We start from the raw sequence: 22,789 nt of genomic DNA, 5'->3' as shown, positions 1-22,789 counted from the left end.
TGGTACATATAGTTGCAAAAAAAAAAAAAAAAAAATTCATACAGCTGTATGATACAATTACACAAAATATAGACATAATTCATAATTTATATCAGTGACAAACACCTGAAAACTTGTTTACTATACTCTTAAAATAATTATTTTTTCCTCTCTGCACCGTAAATAGCTAAGGAATTTCAACATGAAAGGGAGACTGTATTGAAACTATTACATCAAGTAGCATCTAGCATCAATGTGGTGTTTATTATCAATTATTTATTCTACTTACTAAGCTGTTAGTATTTGATTTACCCTTTGAGAGTGATGTGTGGAATCCTAATAACTTTTAAAAAGTTTATCTTAGCAAGAAATAAATTACTCACTTTGGATTTTATCCAGATTATTAATAATCACCTTATGAGTACTAGGAAGCAAAATAGGTTTGAGGTTTCCATGAGGGCTGATTGCGGGAATCTTACAAGGGACTGCCTTTAAACTGTAACAATACACAAAAATTCATTTACAGTTGAACACATCAAAGTTCTCTTAGTCCATTTGTTGTCGCTGTAACAGAATACTGCAGACTTCCTTAAGCAATTCCTAAGGAAGTTTATGTGGCTCATGGTTTTGGAGACTGAAAAGTCCAAGAGTATGGCACTGGCATCTAGTGTGTGTCACACTATGGTGGAAGACCAGAAAGCAGAAGCAAACAGAGTTGACAAAGAGAGGCCCCAGGGGCTGGATTGGCTTTATAATAACCCACTCTCCAGTTGAATAATCCATTCCCAGTAATGACATTAATCTATTCATGAGGGTGGAGGCCAATTGCTGGAAGGAGGGTAGGCCTCCCCTCCCAACGACTATGCATTGGGGATTAAGTTTTCAGCACCATCAACTTTTGGGGGACATATTCAAGCCACAGAAGTAGGTGTTTGTTTAATTGATAAATTACAAATGTATTTTGTCTACTAAGTTTGTAGGGTTTGTTTAATTGAGAAATTGAAAATGTATTTTGTCTACTAAGAATAATGTACTCATTTATTCATTAAATAAATATTTGAGTGCTAGTGGGTCAAGAACCATTTTATACTCTGGTTCTTAGGCGGCTGGCTGGCAGTAAACAAATGAAATGTATTCATAGGTATGCAAAACATCTTATTATAAGTCTTTTATTATTGCCAGAAAAAGAAAGACCCAAGAAACAGGCATAATAAGATGGCTATCTGTAGACTCCATAACTTCAGAGACTATTTTGGACTGTCCTTCTATTAGAGGAAGGGAGGTAGCCCTGCTCTGGTTTGAATGTTTGTGTCTCCTCCAAAATTTATGTTGAAACTTAATTTTCAATGCAACTCTATTAAGAGGTGAGGCATTTAGGATGTGATTAAACCATGAATGGTCTGCCATCATGAACAAGACTAGTCTCTTAATAAAAGGCTAGAGAAAATGAGGTACACCCCTTTTGTTCTTTGTCCTTTCTTCCATTTGAAGACATGGTGCAGGAACAACGTGCCATCTTGGAAGCAGAGAAAAAGCCCTCACCAGACACCAAACCTGCCAGCTTTTTGATCTTAGATTTCTCAGCTTCCAAAACTGTGAGAATTAAATTTCTACTATTTATAAATTACCCAGTCTCAAGTCTTTTGTTACAGCAGCACAGAAAATTAAGATAAGCCCATTAGGTTATTAGAAAAGCCCTGAATAATGAAAGATCTTTGCCTTTAAAGTAACACAAATTGCTTAGTATCTTCCTGTTCTCTCACAGATGACTACAAATATGATAAAATATATTGATTATTAGATTTGGTTCTTCTCATTTCTACATAAAAAATATATTCTTTACAAAAGTAAGTTTAGTAACTTTTCTATGGAAGAACACTATAAATAATGTCGCAATTTTATTGTTCCATAATATGTTCTTCAAGAAGTACACATCATTCAGTTCTAGAAGGACAAATCTATAAAATGTTGACAAATTTTGGCTTTGTCAGCATCCTTTGGTGTGAATTTTCAATTGTCAAATGTTTCTAATTAAAGTAAGAATACGGAAAATTTCTGCAGCTTTTAAACTGTCAAAAGAAATAATGATCATTTGCTTAATGACTGATATGAAATGTTTCCAAAAAATGGCTGAGTGCAGTGGCTCACGCCTGCAATCCCAGCAGTTTGGGAGGCCGAGGTGGGTGGACGACCTGTAGTCAGGAGTTCGAGGCCAGCCTGGCCTACAGGGTGAAACCCCTTCTCTACTAAAAATATAAAAATTAGCCAGGCATGGTGGTGGGCACCTGTAATTCAAGCTACTTGGGAGGCTGAGGCAGGAGAATTGCTTGAACCCAGGAGACAGAGGTTGCAGTGACTGGACATGGTGCCACTGTATTCCAGCCTGAGTGACAGAGTAAGATTTTGTCTCCAAAACAAACAAACAAAAAAACAGAAAAAAAAAACCCCACTATTTTCTTTTTTTATGAATCTCAAAGATGGTACACTTTGGTAGCCGTAGTTTAGTATACATAGTAAAAGAGGAATCATCAAACATTGAAAAACATCAACTCAAACAATGAAGTTGCTTAAATTCTTTAGCTTTTTTAAAAAAGCACTTTTTCACACACTAGAAAACAAAAGCTTCCTTATTTATGTAGAGTGCTCATTCACTGCAGCTTAGAAAAATATTGTCAGAGTTTTGCTTCTATCATTACATGTTCTATCTGTATCTATACCTATAGCTCTACTTGAATATATGCAACTGAAATAAAGAATTTTCTACTCATTTGCAGACATTTCTACTAAGGAGAGAAAACTTTAAAAATAAAGCCATTGAAATTTCATTTTGTTTCAAGAAGGCGATCCATTTAATATATGCTTGTTTTAATAGACAATTGACAAAAGGTAACATTACTATTAAATATTACTTATAACACTGAACTAGGAAGAGTCACATAGTAATACCTGAAGCTTGTAAACAGACTATCTTTCCCTTTACTCCACTACTCCTAGTTTTGAACTTTTACTTTAAGAGGATAGTCATATAAAAATATGTAATATACAATTATTTAGAAGGCAAGGTACAAAACATATAGCTATTATCATTTCAACTACATAAAAATTGGAGGAGGGAGAAACATATGAATATATGGAAAAGGTTATATCAGGGTAGTGGAATATTAGGTACCATTTTCCCTCTTCTGCTATTAGATAACTTTCATTTTAAAAAGTTTCAAAAATACAGTCTAAATTTAATTTTACCTAATATTTAGTCAAGGGTATTATTTTGTGGAAAATAAATACCCTTCAAAATGATACGCAAATAATGAACATTCTTTAAGCAGTTTTCATTGTTGAGATAATGACAGTCGTGTTCAAAGTTTCAAGGATGAAAAAAGTGCTATTCATCCAATCTTAAGTTCAATTACATCAGATTGATGGCATTACACTTGCCAGGTGTCTGCCTTTTGCAACATATTGTAGATAACTCAAACAAATTATGCAGCCAATCTTGAGCAGTGTAATAGGCATATTGTCATTTTCCTAGCAGGTTATCAATGTTTCCTAAAACAAATATGCCTATAGTGGCAAAGTTCAGGAAGGAAAAAATATATAAATCTTCATCTATGGAAATTATACAATGATACAGTTTTTTAAAATGACAGATTTTAAGAAGGTAGGCTATGCAATCCAATATCTCAGTGTGCAAAATGATAGAAAACAATGAATACAGTACATATTATTCTTAGCGGGTTTGACTTGAAAAAAAGTCTAACACACTAAGAAGTAAAAATCAATAATCAAATACATTTTCAAATATTCAACCCTATCTTCCTTTCTCCATAATGGCATATCTTTGCATATCAAGCATAAAGAAGTTGGTCTTCAGTGGCAAAGGCAGTGTAGGACCACCCTTATGCATACCTTAGTCACTCTCCTGCTGCTTGTAAGCTAATGAGATAGTTCATTAATTGTGCTGAACCTCAGTTCCCCTGTTTGCAATATATGGAGACTGACACAGTAAAACCAACATAGTATGCAGAATTGTTGGGAACAGTAACTGGAATACAGGACTGAGTAAATGCTTACAGATTAACATGCACAAAGGACAGTGGGAGGGGAGCTTATATGGATGGGCTATCTGTTATATTGATGTCAGATACAATTCACTCCTCAGCATTTATTATTAAAATACACATATCACTTTTTAAATAGCAATTTAGTGTTACACCAAAGTTGTTTGCTCATAGACCAAGGACAATTAACAAAAGCTATACAACAGAGAAAAAAGAAAGGGTGTGTTTGGCAGCCTCAAATCTTTGGGGTCTCTAAATACTGATTTAAGTTCATCTTGGATGGCTGTGTAATAAACCAAAAGCTGCAAAATGTACGAGAGATTGGGAATTTAGTAAAAGGGAAAAATTGGCAGTTGTATCTGTGTCAATTAGAAGAATTTCAAAGATCTCTCATTCCAAAGCAACAAAGTTCCATGAAATTAAATAACTCAGAAATTCCCATAATCATCAAGTTGACTGGTCTCTATTTGCTTTATTCCTCTCAGTCTGACACTCCACAAGCCTGTATGTGCTACTAATGGTGGGAAATAATTTGAGTTAAGAAACTTTACACTGGAGCACTTTTTGATTCTCCATAGCAAACACAGTAAAATTTAATTTGCATATTATCTAACATCTTTGAGCCTCAGTTTCCTCAGTATAAAAGAAAAAAAGTGTGACCAAGGATAAGATACATAAGTAATTGCATAACATAATACTGACACATAGTATGAGCACTTACTGGCTTCATATACTTCTCAACCTTTTATACTGTTACAGGTAGTTAAGCATGAGCGGGGCAAGAGAGGGCTCTCCCCCTCACTAGAAATATCCAGTGATGGTTTGCCAACTATTGCACTGCCTTCCTAAAAATGATAATTTGGCTCCAAAGGAGAGAATCTCCTGATGGTCCACACCTGCTAACCGTAGAAGTGTTAACTGAATGCAGACCTCAGGGAGAAGCAGCTTCTTGGGCATGAGTGTTAAGAGACAAAATAGGGAAGTGTGATGTTTTGAGAGCGCATGCCACTGAAAAAAGGAAGGAAGCCTCATATAAGCATGCATATAATTCCCTTAACACATGTCATGTGCTCAATTCCAAAGGGTAAGGAAAGCACTGCACATGCAGGAAGCCCACGCTAAGGTAAGAATCATGGGAAAGAGGCCAACCTATAAAGTTCTAGGATCAAGGTTAAAGACCTCTTTTTTTTTTGTCCTTTTGAGATGGCTCTGTCACTAGGCAGTGGCATAATCTTGGCTTACTGCAACCTCCACCTCATGGGTTCAAACGATTTTCCTGTCTCAGCCTCCTGAGTGGCTGGGAATACAGGCATGTGCCACCAAACCTGGCTAATTTTTGTATTTTTAGTAGAGATGGGGTTTCACCATGTTGGCCAGGATGGTCTCGATCTTGACCTTGTGATCCGCCCACCTCAGCCTCCCAAAGTTCTGGGATTACAGGCATGAGCCACCGTACCCGGACTAAGACCTCTTTTTTGCTGTCTTCTACTCTCTCGCAGACCTTCAGGCACCTGCTTGGGTCTCTTCCAAGCAAATTTGCCTTTCTTTCATGTTCAAAGTCTTTTAAAATAAGCTTCCACTCCTGCTTAGAAACTGCCTCAGTCTCTTTGTCTGCTTTATGCCCCTCAGTCAAATTCCTTCTTCTGAGGAGGCAAAGGCTAAAGTTGTTATGGACCCATACAGATAGGCCACTTGAAACTCGTGGCAACTTGGATCTCTACCACCACTACCAATACTTTCATGAATACGAATATAGGTTCTGAACATGCTTGGCATTTTAAATTTATTTTTACTCTTTCATTTATACTTGTTTTAGTGTAGCTGTCTTTTTCTCCAGTCTCATTAACATCCTACCCATAGCCATTTTCTATTATGAATCGTTCACATTATAGACCATTTTATCTCAAAAATCAGCTATATATATATATATATATATATATATATTTTTTTTTTTTTTTTTTTGACAGCGTTTCACTCTTGTTGCCCAGGCTGGACACTCTTGTTGCCCAGGCTGGAGTGCAATGGCACAACCTGGCTCACTGCAACCTCCACTTCCTGAGTTCAAGCGATTCTCCTGCCTCAGCCTCTCGGGGAGCTAGGATTACAGGCATATGCCACATAATTGTGCATTTTTAGTAGAGATGAGATTTCTCCATGTTGGTCAGGCTGGTCTTGGACTTCAGACCTCAGATGATCCTTCTGCCTTGGCCTCCCAAAGAGCTGGGATTACAGGCGTGAGCCACCGTGCCAGGCCAAAAATCAGCTTTTTAAGAGATCCTTCGAATTGTATTATTTCATCAAGATGTTTTTCTGGTGAAATGAAGATAAGCAGATGACCTTATCACTTACTAAATTTTTGAAAAGTTTTCATGGTTTTCCTCAACGTTGTTTTCCTAGTTTTTCTTTATTTCTAGAATATTTTATATTAAAATCAATTTTAACTTTACCCATTCTTTTTACTTCTATAATTTCTCTTGATTACTCATCTTCAGATCATTTCATAGCTCTGTTTTCCTCCACTTATTTTCTTGCCATTATTTATGGTAATACCCATTTTGTATTTAAGTTTCCTAGGTGACATCCCCACATGCTTGTTTGGCATCTAGCAGTTCATCTAGGAAATTATACATCTATACTCACAGTCTTCTTTCCCTTTCATTTATGTAATTAAATAATTTGACATTGTCTTGCTTTATTCTCTAAAAGTTCCCCCAACAAATATAAGAGCAAAAAATACAATATAAATTTTATTCATTCATTCAAATATTTACTAATTACCTACTTTGTTAAATGTTGAGGCCACAGGAGCACAAGGCTGCCATCATTAAGGAACCCACCAGTGAGAAAGAAAAACAAGTAATGGTAAAGCCACATTTGAAGATAAAAAGGGGACACACAGGAAAACACTTAAGCTCAAGCTTCTTCGTGGGGATTACAACTGGTAAAATCCTCCTTTTTATTACTTACAGAAACTGAAATAGTTCTAGGAATAGCTCAAAGAGTTGTAAAGTGGGATGGAACTAAATTTTAAAAAACAATCTGCAGCCCATTCATTCTTTTTTTGTTCATCCACTGAGAAAAATATTTCATCAGAAGATATGAGATACTTCTTGCTGTTTGGATTTAGTCCTTCTCCTCATTTTTGACTATTCTCTCACTCTGTATTTGGCTGACTATGGGAGATTTCTTAGTGATATAAAATAGACTTATGGATAAGTATGTAGATATTATATTCACATATGTCATAAAAATATAAAGCTATATTTTAAGTCACTAAAAAAACTTGCTTTCTCAGCTGAAAGAGTTCAGAAAACATAACCTCAAAATATGCCACTTTGGTATGTTAATTACTTCAAATTGAGGGCACTTGAGGTATGGTGGATAGACAGACATTTTCTCGAAGCTCCCCTTATCTGGCTAAAGACAGCTCCTCCAAAAGTCACTCAGCTGTTGCCAATCCTCTCCCTGAGGGCTGCATCAACCAGGGAAGATTAACTCTTATCACAGGAGAGGAAGTCGAGAAGTCGGCACCACACTCAGGCCAACTTTGGCACAAACCACTATATATTCTTCTAAAGGCCCATTTATTTTTCCCCAAACCATTTACACTCCTTTAAATTGCCTACATCCCCTTTCCCCTCTGCCATACAAAGAGGGTATAAAAGCTTATAAATCTTACTTGGTTTTTGGGTGTTCACTTGTCTTTCCTGCAGTGCCCTGGTGCACGTGATAAATCTGTGTAATTGTTCTCCTATTAATCTGCCCATTGTCAGATTATTTAATAGACTCAATTATTAAACTCTCAGAGGGAAAAAGAAAATGCTTCCCTACCCTACACAGCTTTTAGATAAGACACTCAAATTATTCTCTTTTCATTTCTTTGATAATGCTAAGCCATGATTTTACAAGTAATAATGTGTTTAACTTGGATATAAAGAGTGTCCATGAAATAGGACATGGTAACTAAAATGACATTAAATGTGTCTGTGATATCCTATGCCTTTTTTGATGAAAGCCACCATTCTCACTTCCAAGGATGGGAAAAGTGGCTGTAGATGATTTCTCTAAAATAGATTTTTCTCTTTTGTTATCATTACTCAGTGTAATGCCTACATGGTATAGCTAAATTGCTACCCTACCTTAACTCTTAATCTTTAAAAACAAGATGTCTATGATCAGAAGTTCCCCAACTGATCAGACCAGTTGAAACCAGTGGTATCCAAGATGGCAGCTCACTTGACCTCTGAAGAAACTCTAACTTTATTATAATCTCATTTCCATGCTAAGTGAAACTTTCATTAGTGCCATGACAGTTAATCATCATGACAATGACCAGAAGAAATCATAAAAGGAAGGCTGCACTCTGGTTCTGAGATTTTTTTTTTTTTTTTTTTTTTTGATTCAGAGTCTCACTCTCTATTGTCCAGGCTGGAGTGCAGTGGCACGATCTCTGCTCACTGCAATCACCACCTCCAAGTTCAAGCGATTCTCCTGCCTCAACCTCCTGAGTAGCTGGAACTACAGGTATCTGGCACCACACCTGGCTAATGTTTGTATATTTACTAGAGACAGGGTTTCACTATATTGGCCAGGCTGGTCTCAAACTCCTGACCTTGTGATATGCCCACCTCGGCCTCCCAAAGTGCTGAGATTACAGGTGTGAGCCACCATACCCAGCCCCTCCCTTTGCTTTTAATGCTCAATACCTTAATTAAAGTATCCCTCTCTCTGTGACTTTCCAGCTCTCAGGAGCTGAGAAGTTCATTTGTGAGCTATGCTCCCACTTCTCAATTCCGTGGCCATCATATAAAGCCTGAACTGCTTGATGTTCATTCTCAGTTGCACATATTGGCTTTGCAGTGCTGAACAGGGGTAGACCCCACCCTCTGGAAGACTAGCTTTGCCAGTAACACTATCACAGGAGTTTCTGCCACGACCACCCAAATCTGACTGCTACTACCAGGTGAATGGTAACCAATCAATAAATAGTAGCTATTGTTTTTATTTCAGTATTGATATGTAACAAAAGTCAACTGTGTTATTCTATTTTATTGCTCTCATCTCTCTGTAATTTATAAATATGTTTGATATAGTAGGGAAAATAACATGTGCATCGAGTCAGACAGATTTTACTCCCAATCTTAACTCTGTCATGTACTATGCAGAGTTAAACAAATCACATAATCCCCCTGAATTTTAGTTTATTATGAATGAACTGGGAATAATAATATTTCTTAATTTTATTATAAAAAGTAAAGGCAATAATAAACCTAAAGCATTCATAGTACCCGTCAAAAGTCATGAGCTCAGCAGCTAGTGGCTATTTTTTATTAAAATTACATATGCCCATCTCCCTTTATTTCCTTGAGGACAGATGCCACTCCACTCTTTCATCATGTGAAACTAGTTCCAGTCAAAGTCTCTGGCTTAGATGGACTTTCAAATTTTTAAACATACTTTATTGTGAAGTAGAACATTACATGTTTATTTATATACATACTGTTAAATAAAGTAGGTGGTCATAGCTTATGTACTACACTCCAAAAGACTGAACCAAAATGGAGTTATTCATGTTAAGATTCCATGTCATCAAACTGAAGGCAACTTATTTTTCTGACCTTCCAAGAAATCATGAAGAAATGATAGCCAAATCCCAAACAAGCTATTTGTATTAGGCATGATAAGGAAGTTTCCTCCACTTTAACTCTCATGAGGAATGTAACATGAAGTAACTTGACGTTAAACAATCCACTTTTTGCATTAGCTTGTTTCCTTGTTCCTGTTCAAACTACCACATAAAAAACAATTGTTCTGCCATGTCCAGAAGAGGACCTTTTCTAAATCTTTATATGAGATGCCACCAATTCATAAATTGCTAATAAAAGTCAATTAAATCTTTAAACTAAATGTGCTGTGATTTTGTTTTTGACAGCCCATCCTCACAAATGCCAAAAATACATATTTCCTCTTCTGCATATTGTTAATTTCCATGATAATTCAGGAACATGCTTTGTATTTTTTTTTCTAAGTCTTTGGGTATCATTATGTCCCAAATTGACTACTTAAATTGTTTTGTTTGGAAAGAGTTATTCTAAGTACTCTAATCTTGATAGTATAACAAAAGAAGTATAAAATAAAGAAGATAGTTTATAAATTGTATGACATATATACTAAATTTAAAATATCCAAAATATTCAACTATTTAACTTTATTTATAAATTAATTTCAACTACATGCCTAATATGATTACAATGTGGTTGAATATATTTAACTCTGTTTATCCCTTAAAGGTAAAACAGCTTCCTACTGACATTTAAATCAAACAACAATTATTTTTTTATATTCACGCTGTACTGCAATATGACAACCTTTTGTGATAAAGACTTTAACAAATATGTACTACTGCTACAGAAAATTCCATTGAATATTAAAGATTGTATCTTTTTGGCAGCTCTTCATCAGGGTACTGGAGTGTGTAAGAAATTGGAGGCAATCCCCATTATGTATCGCAGGATACTGTCACATTCACACTCTACATCTGTCTCACAGAACTGACTAGGAGAGTAATTACTGCTGAGATAAGCCTTTTCTGGAATATATGCAATTAATTCTCCTGAAAAAAAGAAGGAAAGTAGCCTGACACTTTAATAATGTTTGAGTATACCTAATCTATTACTTTTCTGTTCATAATGTTTCCTAAATATGAAAAAGAAAGAGGATTTAAAAGTACTTACAGCTGTCCATTTTTATGTAAATCACACATGGAGCTGTAATATTCTATTCTAAAATGACTAGCATGAAATAGTACCATAAATGATAACAGAATGTAGAGCAAGTGGGGAATTACTTTTAAGATAAATTCATAAGATTTTCACGCACAAAGAATGTTTCTCTTATCATGTATGAATTATTCTGTCATTAAAGCATCAAGGGCATACAATTTTATTCAGTTAGAATTCTGAAAGTATTCTAAAATCAAATCAAATTACTCTTCTCTCTAGATTTCTGATAAAGTGCCAGTTAGCCATATGTATTTCTTGGTCTTTTATTTTTAGCTCCCCCTTTTATTATGCATAGTAACCTGATTACACATAACGCTACACTTTCAGGTTTTCAATTGCCTTCAATTTTTCATAAATCATCAGTTCTACAAGTGCATTTATTCAGTCCCATGCTTTGCTATTCAAATGTTAACAAATGAGCCGAGAACTTGCCTTACAATTAATAAAGTAAATGACATTTGAAAAGGTTGGAGAAAGATGATTGTTTATATGTTTACTTACACTCAAAATAATTTTCAGTATTTGCTTTGAGTGAGAACAAAGTAGGCTGAATAACACGAAAAGGGATATAAATTTCTAAACACTTTTTTAAAATGTGGCCTGGCTTTCTTGAGTTAATATTTACATTACAGGAAGAAAAAGCATTCAACTCAATGATGTATCTACTATATTGTACACCTGAAAAGGTTATTTTTAACTGTCCTCTTCTAAAAGAAAAATATAGGATCAAATAATAATCATGGTATTAAACGTAATATTAGTAATGGCCAGAAAAGAAATGCAGCTAGTTAAAAACTTTTATTTAACTTTGTATATACCATTATGTAAAAGAGTAAAAAGTAAATTTTAATAAATGTAATATTTGTTTAATAAAAAAAGTTTGCAAAAGATACAAGATGGATAATTGCTAAATCATGTTTCTGATGTAACATTTATTTTTAATTGTGCTTTAATTTTAAAAATAAAATTAACATTTTCAAATAAAAAATAAAGTTCATTTTTGAAGGTATTATTAAAATTCAGTAAAATATTTAATTATAAACTAAAATTTCCAAACACCCCCCTCCAAATAGCTCATAGTTCACACTCTATCTTTTGTTTTAAATCTTAAATACAAATAAACACTCCAAATGGTTACTATTAACTGACAGAATTTAAGTATCTCAAGTTTCATTTCTTTATTTTTATAACAACTATGCTCTCATTGTTTCTTTGGAATCTATATTTGAGTACATTAATCTACAGTACCTCTAAGTTTAGAAACATAAACGGTGTAAAGCTAGTTGAAAGGTTCCGACTTAAGACCACAAACTTAACTCTCAAAATAAACATCTGTAGTGGAATCCTTGAGTGTTTCAGCTCCATAACTGAAAGGTCTCCTAGTTATGCTTCCATTTAAAAATGCATTGTTTATTAAAGGACAGTAATAAAAATATGATAATTGAAAAAAAGTTTTAAAGTGCGTGGGGAAAAAGTGTGTGTGTGTGTATGTGTGTGCGTGAAGTTTAAAAACTGTAACCTACAGTTAAAATTCGGACCCACAAAAAACTCTTCTCAGGAAAGAGTCATTACCAACATGTTTTAAATTTTTGCCTCTGATAATAGTCATACATTATTCCTACAGTCAGTGTATTCCTTTGCTGCTTAAAAAGATGTGGTGATGGCCAGGCGAGGTGGTTCATGCCTGTAATCCCAGCAATTTGGGAGGCCGAGGTGGGCAGATCACCTGAGGTCAGGAGTTCAAGACCAGACTGGCCAATATGGTGAAACCCCATCTTTACTAAAAATACAAAAATTAGCAGAGTGTGGTAGCGGGCGCCTGTAACCCCAGCCACTCTGGATGCTGAGGCAGGAGAATCGTTTGAACCCAGGAAGCAGAGGAGGCTGCAGTATGCCGAGATTGCACCATTGCACTCCAGCCTGGGCAACAAGAGTAAATCTGCGTCTCACTAAAAAAAAAAAAAAAAAAAAAAAAAAAAAAAAAAAAAAAAAAAAAAAAAAAAAAAAAAAAAAGAAAAAGAAAAAGAAAAAGACATGGTAGTGAAAGTAACTGTTAAATTTCACTAGCGTTGAAAAGTATAGATGTTGTAACGTTAGGAAACAGGAAGAATATGAAGGAAAATATAAAAGTATTTTTCTTTTGCTTTAAAAAAACATGTTATTAAGGGCTGTATATAAATTGTTTATTTTACAGAGGGCTAATAAACATACTTTTTCAGAAAATCTATTTTTTTTTTTTTGGTGACTCATTAAACTGGCCTTTTAAATAGAACACCCCCGCCCACACACATACACATTTTTTAAGATGGAGTCTCCCACTGTCTCCATTGGAGTGCAGTGGCCTGATCTCGGCTCATTGCAACCTCCGCCTCTACCCCTCCAAGGTTCAAGTGATTCTCCTGCCTTAGCATCCTGAGTAGTTAGGATTACAGTGGGATTACAGGCACCCACCAACACGCTCAGCCAATTTTTTGTATTTTTAGTAGAGATGGGGTTTCACCATGTTGACCAGGTAGATCTTGAACTCCTGACCTCTTGTTTTGCCTGCTTCAGCCTCCCAAAGTGCTGGGATTACAGGTGTGAGCCACTGCACCCAGCCAAAACACATGTTTTTAAAGAAATATACTGTAAAAAGCTATATCTGATACATTTTACCCAGATCAGCCAGAAAACAAATAAAAGTGTCCAAAGGGAAAATTCTGAAAGGTAGAAACCCTAAAACTTCAGAATTATAAACTTTTGACAATTTACAAATGTAAACTTGTAAATTGTGGTTATCAATACAAATTTGTTTAACATTTTTGAAGAGTATATGTAAATCATCATCCAAATCAAAACAAAATAGTAAATTCATAGCATGGCATACAAACCTTAATTAGGACAATTAAATTTGACTCTTCATAGTCAAAGGACTAACTAAAGTTATGTCTTTATTTGTAAGTTAACTCTAATTTGCTTTAAAAATATTTTGAATCAATCTATTAATAAATACCATATGCACTTTCTTCAATTTCTGATATCCTATGGTACACACTCTTCATCCATAGTGTGAAACCACTTAAAAGAATTTTGAAATGACTTGTAAGATTAATAATCATTTACAAGAACATATCCATCCCCCCAAACACAAGGCTACACTTCACCATCAACATTTATGACAAATCTCTCAAATTTATTTTAGCCACCTGAGAATAATATTTACAATGCCCCTAAGTTTCATATGAGTAATAAAATTATGTGGCATTCTTCAACTTAACCTTCACAAAATAGCTAAGGAAAAGACATTTTAACTTTCTCAGAAGTTAGAAAAATATTTAGCTATTTTATATCATTAAATGTAACAAATTATACTTATGCAAATATTTAATATTTTATATTAATTATGATCAAGTATGCATACTTTTAGCTATTATATTTAGACTTTTGGTCTAAACCTATAGCTATGCTTTAAATATCTTAATAAACTAAATTACCGAACTCCCTAAATTTTTCTGTCAGATAAGAGAGATATATTTCTAATATTCAAAAAGTCCAGTATATTCTACAAAGTAAATAGAACATATATTTAAAAATATATATCTAAAAATTTAATTATCAGAAAAGTCCTCCTATTATTCCTGATTCTGAATGTTGGTTCTCTTCCATGCCCTCAATTAGCTAATATTCTCTCCAATCACCATGACGTGTAATAATTCTCACTGAGGTGTATGTCACAGCTTTTGTTCTCATTTCCCACCCTGTTTAATAATTCACAGTATTTCTTAGCAATCATCTTGCTCAGTATTTTCAGTTTGTTTGCTTGATTTGTTCTCAGCTATGGGTTTTCATCAAATAAAATCTTTGGAGAACAATGATATGCAATAAGTAAAAACTGCTTATTGATGGAAACGATAATGTAATAAGTAATGTTAAGAAAAAAACAATGAAATGAGGACTGCTATCATTAAGTGGGTGGGGGGTGGAAATCCACAGGATCCCTCTTCTGCCTTTATTTCTCCCAACACACACTTATCACAGAATGAAAACCATTAAACGCATCAAAATTCTTCATTTATTTTCCAAAGAAGTATGTCTGATGTTTTTCTGATTATAAAAGTAATATATTAGTTATTAAAAATGATACACTACCAAATTAAAGCAGATATTGAGCATTCTAATTTCTCAAAGATAAATACTATCAATTATTCTAGTCTTACTATACAACATATATTTTCACATCACATTATCATGCAATATGCTGTTCTAAAATCTGCTTTTTCCTTCCACTTAATAATTTCAAAAGCAACATAGCTATAAAAATATATATAATACAGTTATTACATAAATATACTATAATCTACCAAATTCATTATTGATAAATATGTAATATTTTGATATTATGGTCCTATGGTCTGAGTAGTATATCCCGCCAAATTCTGGCATTGAAAATTTGATCCCAAATAGCGTTGGAAAGTGCCAACTATGGAGAGATGTTTAGACCATGAAGGCTTCCACTCTCATGAATAGATTAAAGCTGCTATAGAAAAGGCCTTGCAGGAGAAGAATAATACTGTTCTGCCTTTCTGTCATGTGAGGACAAGCATTCCTTCTCTCTACAGGATACAGCTTTCAAGGAACCATCCTGGAAGCAGAGACTGGGCCCTAGTCTACTAGTTCCTTGATCTTGAACTTCTCAGCCTCCAGAACTGTGAGAAATACATTTCTGTTTTTATAAAATACCATAAATTACCCAGCCTGTGATATTTTGTTAGGACAGCACAAAACAGACCAAAATATATAGTAATATGATTTGACAGTTGAAGAAACTAATGCCCAAATAGAGAAAAATACCTAAATCTAGTCACATAGGCAATTAAGATTAAAAGTAGGGCAAGAAATTCATATCCCAATTTTCCATATCACCATACTGACTCACTCTTCTCCTCAAGTAAAGAAACCTAAGGCCATAGGAAGATAAGGAGAAGAAAATTTTCCCTTTGCTCTATTTCTTATTTAATGCAGAGGAGATTTTGTTCTATTACAGGACAGTTGGGAGTAGATGCTCCTTGCTGTGAACTAGTTTCCTCTCTTTATCATACTGTAAACTTCTGGCTACAGAATATATTTCTTGTTTTCTCCAATTAGTTGCCCTAGCACATATATAATCCCAGGACTCTCTCTAATATTCTAACATTTAATATCCCTTTGGATATAATAAAACAATTGCAAGTGATTATTTTTATCTTTATCTGTTGAAAACAGTAAAGTTCACCAAGGTAAGTAATGCATAAAACAAATGCCAGTAGCACTATTGTTGAGAAACCATGCTCTAAAAATAAATTACTAAAAATCTTGTACTTAAATGACTAAAACACTTGTTATGGCCAGGCATGGTGGCTCATACCTGTAATCCCAGCACTCTGGGCAGCTGAGGGTGGCAGAGTATTTGAGGTAAGGAGCTCAAGACCAGCCTAGCCAGCATGGCGAAACCTCATCTCTACTAAAAATACAAAAATGAGCCAGGCATGATGGCATGTGCCTGTGGTCCCAGCTTCTTGGGAGGCTGATGCAGGAGAATTGCTTGAACCCCGGAGGTGGAGGTTGCACAGTGAGCTGAGATTGTGCCACTGCTTTCCAGCCTGGGTGACAGAGCAAGACTCTGTCTCAAAAAAAAGAAAAAGAAAAGAAAAAAAAATATTTATTTTGTTCTAGTCCCATTCTGTCCCCAAGTTTTTATAACTCTTCTCACCATTGATGAGGCTAAAAAACTAAAAAATATAAATAATCAAAAAATTAAAAACTTTCTTAATTATTAATTGGATATAAAGCCTTTTTGGTATAATTACATCTAATTTTATTCTACTATGTACATGTACATACAATTGCTTGTGATAATAACATTGGTCAAGAAATCAGAAACCCATGAGAAACAATAGAAAACTGAACAAGTTCTAAATTATTGCAGATTATGAAATTGTAGTATATAATAGGGTACAGCTGAAGTGGTTTCTCAAATTTTTTGAAACTTTCAAATTTAAGTAAATAAAGCATAAATGTAAAATTTAACGTCCACCATAACAAAATGTCACAAGTTACTTATACCGGAACCAGAAATAGTAGGACCAAAGTTTTCCATGGATGCAAGGGGTTTGTATTGGCCTATGTAATTGGCATTCCTCATCCATGCTCCAAATTCAGTTTGAATGATGTCTTTTTATCGCCCAATAACGTTTCCTCTGAGTAAAATTCTTGAATCATCAATTACATACTTCCCTCTTAGCTACAGTCCTTTTTAACTTATATATTATATTTTCAAAAGTTAACATTTTTTCCTGAAATATTCAAGATGATTATGAAAACTATGATAGCACAAAATAAAGTGCCGCTTGATTGTTACCTGAGAAATTTTAGAAACTAAGTAGCCAATCTGAGTAATTCAAGTATAAAGGAAAGAAAAGAAAAAATAAAACACATACAGGACGTTTTTAGAGGAAGGTGTACTAAATTTCTTTAATTATAACTATGAAGTACTGTCTTTGGAGGCAATCACTTTATTTTTTCATTTAATTCAGCAAGTAAAGGTCTGATTTCTTATATATTAATGTTTTAAACTGATAATAAGTAATACTGAGAAAAAAATGGATACTTTTTCTGAGTTAATTATCCAAATCTAAAATAAGCACTTTCTGACAAAATAATGGATACACTGTTATGTTAAAATTGATTATTGTATCCATCATGCAATAAATATCTATATGTGATATTTAGTCAGCTCAAAGATTTTTTGTATGTCACATAAAAAAGGGTTGTTACATAATATATATCTAGAGGGCTATATTTAAATACAGAAATGTTTTCATTATGTAATATATAAAGTTGATACAATATGTTACTTATAGATTTATAAAAAGTTATTTCAGTAATGTGGCATATGTTCATTTTGTCTGTGATACCATTGCTATTCTAAGTACTAAGTTTATAAGTCTTCTAAAGCCACAATAACATGTTCATGGGACCAATGATCAGCATCAGTTCAATCATAGAACACTTTAAATAAAGGTCAAGTTTCAGGGAAAACATTGTCAGTTGTTAAGACTTTATAACGTAAGCTCTGAGTTTCTCTATATCTCACTAATATGTTAGAAGTCCTCAGAAGCTTGATGGTCTATGAAGTCTGTTATTTAGTTGTATTCAATAATTATATAATATACAATTGTGAGTCTGAAATAATCACTAAAAATATGTTGAGAAGGATTTGATCCTTGCTCTTGATAATGAGTCAGGGTCTCTTTTATAGTATAGTTATTTCTTTAATCTACTGTTAGTGTAAAAATGAATTAAAAAATATTTCTTCTTATTTTTTCTATTTGATTCTTGTTATAGAGTACTATCTTTTTAAATTTATATCCAAAGTGCACATTTTATTGCAAAATACTGTTAATATTCATAGATAAATAGCAAACGCATACTTAGAAAAAATAACACCCACTGCTGTCTGTTATCTACCAAATATATTTTTATATCTTGAAGGTATAATTCCATACCTTCTTTTATGATAACACATTAAAAACCATACTCTAAAAACATGAACTATATACATTTCATATTTTTCTATAATTTTTACACAATTTGGGAATTATATAGTAAATTAACAAAAAGTTTCATTAGGTTAATATAATTTTGATAGCTTTATAAAAATAAAAAGTAAAATCTGGTTTTGTTTGCTAGATTGTTGATTTTCCTTTATATTATAGATCTGTATCTTTAGGTATAGCAGTTTGGAGTTAAATCATGCACTTTACAAAAAAACAATGTAGCCTAAGCCTTCAAGATTTCTGATACATACAACTGAAATACTTAATCCTGGTTCAGTGATACGTTTCTGGAATAATATACATCTCCACATAAAATAAAACACTTTCTATTATTTAGCTTGTCAAAGATCTACAGTTTTCATGACAGGATTATAAAAACTGATCATCAGATTGAAACACTGGAAGTATTTATTAATAACTAATGCTATTGGTATTAATAAATAAGGGTTTGGAACAAATAACCTTGCAAGGAAAGTACACTCTGTGGGACAAGTATTGTTATCACTTACTAGCTCTTCCTGAAGTTGGGAAATGAATTCATCCTTCTCTTTCAGCTGCAGCTTGAGCATCGAGCATTCATCTTTCATTATATCCTATAAAAACATCAAAGAGACGGCAAAATAGGCTTAGCCTTTTCACTTTGCTCTTGATAAGGAAAGTCAGCTTCACACAGTGGGAGATAATTGCATCTGACTAATGAAACTCAAATTCCCTCTACAGTATGATATTTTTCATAATATATTCTTAGTTGTAAAAAATAAGAACGCATCCAAAAATGCTATTATGCTATATACAATCAAGTATGTATACACGCATACACACACACATGCATGTTTGTGCTTAGTTTTTTTGTTTTCTTTTTTGTATACCTCTATCCATTTATTTGCCTAGGACAGAAACCAGGAATCTATCCTAAATTATACCCTCTCACTTTTGTGCATATATAATAAGTAGAATAAAAATAACTCTACATTTAAAAAAATACTGACATGGCTTGGCTCGGTGTCCCCACCCAAATCTCATCTCTAATTGTAATCCCCACATATGGAGGGAGGGACTGGTGGGAGGTAACTGGATCACAGGGGTGATTTCCCTCATGCTATTCTCGTGTTAGTGAGAAAGCTCTCATGAGAACTGATGGTTTAAAAGTGGCAGTTTCCCCTGAGCACTCTATCACTCTTGTCACCTTGTGAGGACATGCCTTACTTCCCCTTAGCCTTCCACCATGATTATAGGTTTCCTGAGGCCTCCCCAGCAATAAGAAACTGTGAGTCAATTAAACTATTTTCCTTTATAAATTACTCAGTCTTAGATTATTCTTTATCACAATGTGAAAAGTGACTAATATAGACAATTGGTGCTTGAAGTGGGGCACTGCTATAAAGGAAACCTGAAAATGCGGAAGCAACTTTGGAACTGGGTAATGGGCAGAGGTTGGAACAGTTTGGAGGGCTCAGAAGACAGAGAGATGTGGGAAAGTCTGGAGCTTCCCAGAAACTTGAATGGTTTTGATCAAGATGCTGATGGCGATATGGACAACAAAGTCCAGGCTGAGGTGGTCTCAGATGAAGATAAGGAACTTCTTGGGAACTGGAGTAAAGGTCACTATCGCTATGCTTTAGCAAAGAGATTGGTGGCACTTTGTCACTGCCCTAGAGATCTGTGAAATTTTGAACTTCAGGGAAATGATTTAGGGTATCTGGTGGAAGAAATTTCTAAGCAGCTAAGCATTCAAGGGGTGACCCAGCTGATTCTGAATGCATTCAGTCATACGCATTCAAAAAGACATTATTTGAAACAGGCACTTTTATTTAAAAGGGAAGCAGAGCATAAAAGTTTGAAAAATTTGCAGCCTGACCATGTGGTAGAAAAGAAAAACCCATTTTCTGGGGAAAAATTCAAGCTGACTGCAGAAAATTGCATAAGTAATGAAGAGCCAAATGTTAGTAACTAAGGAAATGGTGAAAATGTCTCCAGGGCATTTCAGAGATATTCAGGGCAGCCTTTCCCATCACAGGACTTCAGCCTCTCCCAAAAAGGACAGCAGTCTCTCTCATGATAGGACAGGAAGCATAGGAGAAAAAAATAGTTTTGTGGTCTGGGCCCAGGGCCCTGCTGCTCTGTGTAGCCTTGGGGCATGGCAGCGGAGCTGCTAACAGTCATGGCTAACAGGGGCCAGTGTACAGCCCAGGTCTTTGCTTTAGAGGGTATAAGCCCCAAGCATTGTTGGCTTACATGTGGTGTTGGGCCTGTGGGAGCACAGAAGAAAGAGTTGAGATTTGGGAACCTCTGTCTAGATTTCAGAGACTGTATGGAAATGCCTGGATGTCCAGGAAGAAGTCTGTTGCAGGGGTAGAGCCCTTATAGAGAACCTCTGCTAGGGCAGTGTGAAAGGGAAATATGGGGTTGGAGCCCCCACACAGAGTCCCCACTGGGGCACTGCCTAGTGAAGCTGTGAAAAGAAGGTCACTGTCCTCCAGACCGCAGAATCACAGATCCATCAACAGCTTGCATAATGTGCTGGAAAAGCCACAGGCATTGTATTAGATTGTTTTCAAGCTGCTGATAAAGACATACCTGAGACTGAGAATAAAAAGAGGTTAAATTGAACCTACGTTTCACATGGCAAGGGAGGCCTCAGAATCATGGTGGGAGGTGCAAGGCATTTCTTACATGGCAGCAGCAGGAGAAAAATGAGGAAGAAGAAAAAGTGGAAATGCCTGATAAACCCATCAGATCTTGTGAAATTTATTCACTATCATGAGAATAGCATGGGAAAGACCAGCCCCCATGATTCAATTTACCTCCCCCTGGGTCCTGCCCATACACACATGGGAATTCTGGGAGACATAATTCAAGTTGAGATTTGGGTAGAGACACAGACAAACTATAATAGGCACTCAACACCAGGCTGTGAAAGCAGCCACAGGGGATACACCCCACAGAGCCACAGGGGTGGAGCTACCAAAGGCCATGGGAGCCCACCCCTTGCATCAGGATTCCCTGGATGTGAGACACAGAGTCAAACGAGATTTTGGAGCTTTAAGATTTAATGACCGCTCCACCAGGTTTTGGACTCCCATGGGGCCTGTGACCCCTTTGTTTTGGCCGATTCCTCCCATTTGGAATAAGAACATTTATCCAATGCCTGTACCTCCATTGTATCTTGGAAGTAAGTAACTTGCTTTTGATTTTACAATAGATGAGAGAGACTTGCCTTATCTCAGATGACACTTTGTACTTGGACTTTTAAGCTAATGCTGTAATGAGTTAAGACTCTTGCTCATAGGTGAGAGAGACTTGTCTTATCTCAGGTGAGACCTTGTACTTGGACTTTTGAGCTAATGTTGTAATGAGTTAAGACTTTGGGAGACTTTCACGAAGGCAAGATTAGTTTTTAAATGTGAAAAGAACATGAAATTTGGGTGGGGCCAAGGGTGGAATGAAATGGTTTGTCTCTGTGACCTCACACAAATCTTATCTTGAATTGTAATTCCCATGTATCACAAGAGGGACCTGGTGGGAGTTGACTGGATCACAGGCATGGTTTCCCCCATGCTGTTCTGGTAATAGTGAGGGAGTTCTCATGAGATCTGATGGCTTAAAAGTGGCAGTTTCCCCTAAGCTCTTCTCTTTCCTGCTGCTTTGTGAAGAAGTGCCTTGCTTTCCTTCAACCATCATTTTCAGTTTCCTTAGGCCTCCCCAGCCATACGGAATTGTGAATCAATTAAACTTCTTTGTTTAATATATTACCCACTCTCAGGTTGTTCTTTATAGTGGTGTGAAAATGGACTAATACAGAGGCTGTATCTACCATTTGTTGCCTGGCTATAATTAAATTAATTATCAAACCAATATCCATATTACAGAGCTCATCTTTAATGATGTCCCTGTTAAAATTGTGCCATTTGTTAGAGCTCGATCTTTGGGCATTTAATCTCCTCACTCTGCATGTACACCCAACCACAACCTCTATGTACACAATATATCCACATCCACGGCCTAAACTACTTTATGCTGGTATGATGGATAATACTGAGGGTGAGCTTTATTGGGTTAAAGGATACAAAGTATTGATCCAGGGTGTGTCTGTGAGGCTGTTGCCTAAGGAGATTAACATTTGAGTCACAGGGCTGGGAAAGGCAGACCCACCCTTAATCTGTGTGGGTACAATCTAATCAGCTGCCAATGTAGCTAGAATATAAGCAGGCAGAAAAATCTGAAAAGAGAGGCTGGCCCAGCCTCCCAGCCGACTCCTGGGCTGGATGCTTTAACTGGATTCCAAGTTCCTCAGTTTAGGAATTCAGACTGGCTGTCCTTGCTTCTCAGCCTGCAGATGGCCTATTGTGGCACCTTGTTATCATGTTAGTTAATATTTAATAAACTCCCCTTTATA

The 22,789-nt window shown here is 35.3% G+C and overlaps 1 protein-coding gene across 1 annotated transcript in view; it reads right to left on the bottom strand.

The window, feature by feature from the left end:
• Window positions 1-22,789, bottom strand: part of CCSER1 (coiled-coil serine rich protein 1) — a 764,265-nt gene that overhangs the window by 103,423 nt on the left and 638,053 nt on the right. The window contains exon 8 of the mRNA XM_017509178.2: window positions 18,903-18,986. Within this exon, the coding sequence (XP_017364667.1) occupies window positions 18,903-18,986 (84 nt within the window). The remainder of the gene's footprint in view (window positions 1-18,902; window positions 18,987-22,789) is intronic.

Source organism: Cebus imitator, unplaced genomic scaffold (genome assembly GCF_001604975.1).
Source record: "Cebus imitator isolate Cc_AM_T3 unplaced genomic scaffold, Cebus_imitator-1.0 Scaffold409, whole genome shotgun sequence".
NCBI classification, from domain to species: domain Eukaryota; kingdom Metazoa; phylum Chordata; class Mammalia; order Primates; family Cebidae; genus Cebus; species Cebus imitator.
This window is presented reverse-complemented; position numbering and strand designations above follow the sequence as displayed.